The 8,094-nt window shown below is 35.9% G+C and overlaps 1 protein-coding gene across 1 annotated transcript in view; it reads left to right on the forward strand.

Annotated features, from left to right (window-relative positions):
* The window catches only part of LOC124352896 (neuropeptide Y receptor type 2-like), a 34,652-nt gene extending 28,078 nt beyond the window's left edge, over positions 1-6,574 (forward strand). The window contains exon 2 of the mRNA XM_046802624.1: positions 5,161-6,574. Coding sequence (XP_046658580.1) covers positions 5,161-6,156 — 996 coding nt within the window. The 3' untranslated portion in view covers positions 6,157-6,574. The remainder of the gene's footprint in view (positions 1-5,160) is intronic.
* Positions 6,575-8,094: the final 1,520 nt, after the last annotated feature.

Consider the following 8,094-nt stretch of genomic DNA (forward strand, 5'->3'; position numbering starts at 1 on the left):
TTTATATAGCTTTAACATGCCTTTCCACAAAAACATTGTAATTTCACAAGTAATCTTAGGATGTCTACGAATTCGTAGGATTTTCCGTGGACTTCTTTCGTAGGATTTTCCGTTTTTCCGTGGGTCCACGGAAAAACAGCAGGGTTATTAAAAGTTTATACTTCGTATATGAAAATTGTTTTGTTTATAAAATGTAATGTACTTAATTATTATTTTGCCAAAATATCTGTCTCGTTCTTGAATTCATTAGATTCAATTATTTTCAATTCCTTTAGTAATACATAATTAACAATATTGATTCTCTAAAGTCATTCCCTAAATAAAAAACACTACACACTGTAAACATTACATTCTTATCTTCAAGCATTCTCATTGAGTCTGATTACAAAATAGCTCACAATTATTTCTTCGAATACATATTTTTAGTGAAGGTAGCTAATAGGAAAATTGAGTGACCACCTTGAAACCACTTGAATGATGGCTTTGCATTGCAAAGAATATATCAACCTGGGACTCGGTGTGAACCGTAAAGTAGACGATAGAAAAGTATAATTTTCTACGTTTGGTATAGCGATTCTTTCACACCGAAAACTTCAAACGTAAGGTTCAACGTTTCGTTTTCTATTACCTTCAAATGATTTACTTATTAAATAAAATAATTATTGATGGTTAATATTGTAGATGCAATAAATGCACAAATAAAAAAATATGTTAATTATATGAAATATCTTAAATAAATAGATGAATCGGCAAGCAAACTCGACAGTCCTCTGATACTAATAGAAAATTTAGGAGGATTTTTCGAGGTTGAGTGGAAGAGAGGACCGAAACATCCCTAACTCCGCCTCAAATAAAGACATTTTTTATTTAATTTAATTTTACTAATCAAGGATTCTTTTTTATGGTTACAAGAATAGACCAAATATACAGCTAATAAAAAGTATTTCTTATCGGTATATTCTAATGAACATCTTCTGTTGCCCCTATCACGTCCACAATTAGTAGCCCTGTTACAGGAGTCAATAGGACAATAAGAGTTCCATGAATTTCTTCACGTTCATTGAAATCCTATGAAACTATGCAACATATCAGACTTCAGCCGTACTTTCATTGTTCTTGATGTGTCTCTTGGTTTAGTCCGATTAAAACTTTTACTAAAAATAGTATTGATAAAATAATACTATTACAAATATACTCTCTCGTATTCCATGCACTGAAAAAGCTCAAAGGCAATAAAATATTTAACTCAGAGCTCTGCTTGAGTTATATGGCAGTGTTACAATATAAGATGGTATCTTCAATCAAGATCCGGTTGTGTTGGATGGCATCTTGACTGCGCTCCCATAAAAACAATGTTTAACCTTATACATATATACTTTTACGACCTTATTTTAGTCATAAATTAGTGGGAGATTTAAAGAGAATTTCACTGCAGTCCACGCTACAGTGGCTCTAAGGCCAACTGAAGAATCGGAAATGTGAGTTCTTATTCACCGAAATTCACTTAAAATAAATTTGTATACATCTTATTACGGTCAAGATAATTTTTTTCTTTAACATATTAGATAAAATTCTGGGTTACACACACATAAAGTTGTTCACATATGTTTTCCACACAAAATCCTGTATCATTTACATTCGATAATACATTATTTTGAAACAGCATCGCGGTACTGATGAAGCGGCGAATCTGTAACAATAACCGTGATCGTTAACAGTTGACTGAGGCCTACCGTTTGAAAACAAAATAAGCTAGTAACTACTTTATATGTTACACATAATATAACACAACGTTTCGAGAATTGGAATCTATTGTCTTCGTCAGGTGGGGGAGGTTTTGTGCTCGGGACTCGTATCCTCTGCAGTGACAACGCTTGGACTGGATTCCAAGCAGCTTTTGGATATGTTTGAACCCTTTATTTTTGTATGTATTCACCTGACGAAGACGATAGATTCCAATCCTCGAAACGTTGCGTTATACCTTTTGTAACATATAACGATAGCATGTGTCCGAAATCCTGTTAATCTATCAAACTTTCCTTTGTCAATAAAAAACTTTAAACAAAGAACTATCTTATATTTAGTGGTTTATTGTCTTATATTTGCCGATATAACATCCTAAATTTACATAAACTGCAATGTTCAATGTTGTACATTGTTCGCTGCACTGTGCAGCCGGCTCTAACGATCGAAGGTATGGAAGATGTAACGAGAACCAACCAGCCAGTTACCACCGGAGCTCCTCGCTAGCCACGTGGACGCTGCGCCGTCCTGCTCGGCCCGAATCTTTGGGACGGAAGAGGAACCTGTTCTGAGCGAGATACAGTCGTGGATGGCCCGTTTCACTGATTACGGCCGACGTCGGGCGGAGATAATGAGTTGGCGTCCGGTCAGTTTGATTATGTTTTAGGTTTATTGGTAAACTAAAGGTTGGTAAATTAGAGGTTACAGTTGACAAAAACAACCCAAAACATAAAATTTAACAAACAATGCTTGAAACATGTGCTCGTGAATTTGTAACCGTGATGACCCCAGAAAGATAATCTTCGCTCTTATATTTATTGACACTGACACCAGGAGATGAATTATTAAAAGTCGAAACTAGTAGTGTTTTGACTACAGTTTGAACTGTTTGACGAAGGTACATAGTTATTGTTATTAGGTAGGTTCCTTTCAGTCTAAGAAACAACTTTACTGAGTTTGTGGTCTAAATGTCCATGGGCAGTCCGTAGGTACCATCTTTTGTGCGATAACTCTTGATAGAAAGATCCTATAGACTTCAAACGTGGTAAGAAGACACAACTTTAATGAGTTTTGGGTCTGAAAGTTAATGGGCAATCCGTCGATCTGTCTATACGCCCCGTGATAACTCTTTCGTTACGTCCTGCCGGGTCCTTCGATACTCCGTTTATCGGTTTATTGTTTTACCATTTACAAGTTTATAACCATAATTAGCTGATATACAGTAAATATTCTATTTTATTTTGTCGTTTTTTTTAGATATTAAATATCATATATCAATTTAACTCTTTTAGCAATACATGTTATGTCTATTCTGATGTGACTCAAATTTAATCATCTGTGTAAGTAGCACATTTTATAATATGTCAATAGAAAAATATGACGACAAACGTTGAAGGCTTGTTAGAAAAAAATAAGTTCCCAATTCTTTATTTTATTTTTGTTTGTAAATGAGTTAACGATGCTTATGTAACGGTTTATTAGCAGTTTTATACCACAGGCATATTGTATATTAAAACATTGCCTTGAGCCCTCTATATATAATACTGTACGTCACAGGTTTTTCACATTGATGCATGAATTAAATGGTAGTGGTAGTGATGACTTTATCTTCTATACTAGGTTCATATATGATTACATATTAGAGCACATGTAGAAAAACTGTAGCAATTATACAAAAGTAATTACTTTTGTGCTAACTTTCATTATGGAAGCAAGGAAGTTTTGGGAAACTTTCTTGTCATTAAAAATTAATTTTTACACCTAAGGAAAACAGTGACCAAGCTGAAATATGACATTCGTATTCTATATAGGAAACTCGAGCACCAAGTAAGAGTTCTTGTAATGCTACGGTTGCCTCTGAACTTATCGCGACCTCCGAGAACTCGGCTCTGTTCATCTCACGTGTCATCCACACGTCAGCGTCACGGGCCGGTGGTGTGAGCACCAGCTGACTCACGTTTCTGTGACGTCACCAGAGACCTTGACGCGGGAATCTGAGAGATGTTCGTACAGCGGCGCTCGGTGACAGTTGACTGTTCTTGTGTTGACTTGAACCGCGTGATACTGTACCATTGTCTTCTACAGACGCCGTAACCCCGCCGCTGGCGCCAGTCACAGCACGTTTCGTACTGACGGTATACACTGCTCGAGCAATAAACTACTGTTGTTGTAGTGGTGTGGAGATGACGATCCGCAGTAAAATGGTTATATTACTTTGCGGTAAAGTAATTATAAACCAATCACTGACACGGCACTTTTCCAAACCTTGCAATGACTTCATAGTATAAGAAGGAAGCGTCCATTTTGTCGTTACTTGTAGAGTTTAATCGTTAGTCAACTGTTCTGATAAGGTTTTCTGTATTGCTTTTAGCTTTTTAACAATAGATAGATTCTTTATTTCAAGTTTGACGATTGAAGGATTGTGAAGGAAACAGGATTTTTACGGACATTTGCCATCGTTCAGTGATACAAAAAATCAGTAACACTACGTTTCGAGATCTGCAAACTGATTTTTAATTATGGTTAGCTTAATTATTCACCTGAAGAAGAGATCGGATTTCAGATCTCGAAACGTTACTATTACTGATTTTTTAAATCACTGAATGATAGTAAATGTATGGAACATTCTAAATAGAATTTCAAGAATGCTTTGAAAATAGTAGTTTTGTAAAAGAACCTTGGGAAAGTACAATATTAACGATGTTTTATTTACTCATTGAATTTTGACGAATCATAAAATTGGTAGTAGAACTTCAACATTTCAAATATTGATAAGAAAATATTAATCTTTTAAATTTTAATGTTTGAGAATATCTAGATATGTTTTAGTCAAGTAAAAGTATTTATGCGAAAAGAACAGCTGATATACGGTGCAGAGAAGGGACCACAAGAGATGTTTAACCCAACCAATGGACTGGTAGAATGTCGTATTGTTTGGTTCTATTATTCAGAGATGGCCTATTACAAATTGTAGAGAAGTCTTTAGGTTTGACGGGACAAAGTTAAACGTACCGTGTATGTAGACGAGAAACTCAAGTTAAAGATAAAGATAAGTTAGATTAGATCAAGATGAATAAGGCACTTACTAGTCAACTCTGTAATCGTTCTGTATTTTTTCTTTGGAATAGTTGAAAAAGAAGATACTCATCTCATTAGTTGTATTGTTTAGTTGTATGTGTATGTTAGTTAATCCATGTTTCATCCTTAGATGATTATTAATGTTCTCTGTATTGGTTTATATTTATGCGTCTTGCTAAAGACTTTTATTTTAAGAGGTATCTTATAAAAATACTGTTAATGGCAGCATTACATGTTCAGTATGTACTAGGTCATTTATGTCCGAAATCTGGATTATTCATCTTGGATTATTTGGATAATCTGTTTTCCTAATTCCTCATTGTTTGCTTTGTGTTACAGTTCGTGTGCGGATTTGTGTTACTATGGACTCTGACTCTCATATCAATGGACCGACATCGCTGTATCGTGGTACCACCCTATCGCTCCCGGCTGACCCCGAAGCTTGCCGCCCTGCTGACCGTAGCCACGTGGGCTCTGGCAGCCGTGCTCTTCCTGCCCGTGGCATTCTGGTTCGGCGAACACCCTTCATTGCAAATCTGCACCCTCGTCTTCCCGCGGTATGACGGCATCAATCTCTCCCTCTGCTTCACGATTCCTGCGATCTTCTTCACGTGCATCCTCCCCATGTCACTACTGGTATACCACTACCAGAGGATTTTTGATAAGCTATTGGAAACCAGGAAGCGGTGGGTGACGTCAAACGGTTACGCCGTAAACGACGGAAAGGGGAAGGAGGATGCTTCCAGAAAAATCTCCTTACAGCAGATCGTCTACCCTGCACGCCACACTTCGCTCACACACCACGAGGAACTGCGCCTCAACAAGCACGTAAAGGTCGTTAGAGTCCTCCTTCTAAACGTCCTAGTCGTCCTCATCATGTGGCTTCCCATAACCGTGGTCATGTTCCTCATCTACGTGGACGGCCGCAGACCGACAGAAGACACCGAGTTCTTTCTACGGTCCCATTACTTCATCTGGGCCCTACTGGTCGCTTACTCGAACACCCTGGTGAACCCCCTTCTTTACGGACTCTTGTCGGAAAATTTTCGAGCCTGTTTCTCCCGCCTGTGGTTCGGATCCAAGAGGAGAAAGTATGCCTGCAAGAGTGCGCTGACCCAGGACGCCTCCAGGGTCCATAAGTCTAGTCAGCAAATTGAGGATACCCAAGGTCACACCGATAGAAAACACCGACTTTGTTACCACTTGAGCTGTAGTGATAACACAAATGATCGTCAAAAATCTAACGCTCACTGTAGCAGACATTGTCACTCGTATCCCGGCAGTACAGTGACTATAGCAGACGCTCCCAGTACAGCAACCATCCTGAAATCATGACATTTATATTTTTAAGATTAAGACTTGTTTTCAAGATTTTTACCAGGGTATAACGTAAGGAAGATCTCAATATTGTAATATTGGTGAGCTAAAATATTTTTTTACCTGATATAATGTTATTACAATCTTAGTGTTTATATATTCAGCTTAGGAATAAATGTATTACCAAAGTTTTTATATAATTTGTAGTTAATCATATGTCTGTAGTTATCTGTTCATTTCTAAGATGTATATAAGTTGAACAGCTTTTTTTAGAATTACAAAATAAGTTTTTTTGAGTTGTAAAAATAACTCAGCTGTATATAGAAGTGTCAGCGGAAAGAAATAAACGGTATAGCGGCGGAAAGCACTAAGATGTTAAAATTTCTTTTAGAATCAAACCAAATTATGCGAAATTATAATATATTAGTTCAGTGAATTTCAATTTATTGGAAATTATTTTTCCCGTTTATTCCATGAATAAACCTAACTAATATGTCCACCAATGCCTCGATTTAAAATGACATGATTTTCTTTACACAGTTTGGTTGATTTAAACTACCTTATGTGAAATTTGTATAATATACAGGTAATTAAATAAAACAAAAAATTAATACTTTTTCAAAATCTAATACAATAATTATGACTAACGATTATTAATTAATTTTTCCCTAAACATTACAAAAAATAAAATTTCAAAAATTAGGAGCATAACGATTTTACAACATTTATAACTTTAAATATGAAACAATTTTAATCAAATAGGTTATTAATACCAATAAATACAAGTCAATTTGTACTATTAGTCTAAAAACTGAATAAAATTTTCTTTTGCACACACTTCTTAAGTTATACGGGTTTTTAATAATGGCAAATATAATTTTTACAAATACGCGCTTTTTTGTTTGGTTATTGTTTTGTTTTTACTTTTAGCTTACTTTAATTGCCAGAAAAAGAATTGGAACAAAGTTTGTTTTGTTCTCTTAGGACAAGAAGCTTAAAACTGCACTTAGTCCCATAAGCACCTTTGCGCTGCTTCAGGAGTGATATGATATCTGGATGGGTAAGGTTAGAGGTAGGGGCCGCCTCCTGTCGAGATTGGAAAACATTTTGGTCATTAATCTCAAGTCATGTCCCCGATCGGAAGAAGGGAAATTCAGCTTTGAACCAGCCTCTCCAGTCAAAGCGGGCAGGGGGTGACACACCCTTATGTTGAGGTTAGCAAGAACCTCTGAAGTTAGGGAACGAACCCCAATTCCAACAGTCATCTCTCGCAGTAGACTAGACCTATCGAATTGCCCATGTACCCCAGAATCTCAATTTTTGCGGTTGGTGCTCCTGGTCATCCATACAGTTGCCCAGATTTAAGTGACACATCGGTTTTTGCTGTGCCCAGTGAGTGGTTGATTCAACGGCAAGATATAAACCAGCCATATATTATCCCTGCTGGGTATAAAAAGGTTTTAGATAAATTTTGGATTGTACAGTTAGTTTTATTTTTAACATATAAGTTAGAATTGCGATCACCAAGGACTTCCATGTACCAAATATGTAATTAATTATAGTTGATTTAGCAATATTAAGTATACGTAATCTAAGTGAACCAATAAGTCTAGAGTGATGTTAACAATTCTTATTGATATTATTAGTTCTGTTGTATCAATGACAAACGTTAAAGTGATATTTTCTATATTTTGATATGTAACGTGATATATGTGACATAAGCAATTCAGGCATCAACAACTAAATAAATAGTGATTAACAATTACCTAAACTGATTCTAGCTTTCAGTAAACTTATATTTTATACAAATATATTTGTCAGAACATCTGGTAAACAAATAGATGGATAAAACAACTCAATATTTTGATTTAATGTTTAAAATATCTTAAGATTTCAATAGTGTTATCAGTCTTTCGACTTGATATGTACCGGAAATCTATGCTCTGTCCTAAAACA

This window comes from Homalodisca vitripennis, chromosome 1 (genome assembly GCF_021130785.1).
Source record: "Homalodisca vitripennis isolate AUS2020 chromosome 1, UT_GWSS_2.1, whole genome shotgun sequence".
Taxonomy (NCBI): domain Eukaryota; kingdom Metazoa; phylum Arthropoda; class Insecta; order Hemiptera; family Cicadellidae; genus Homalodisca; species Homalodisca vitripennis.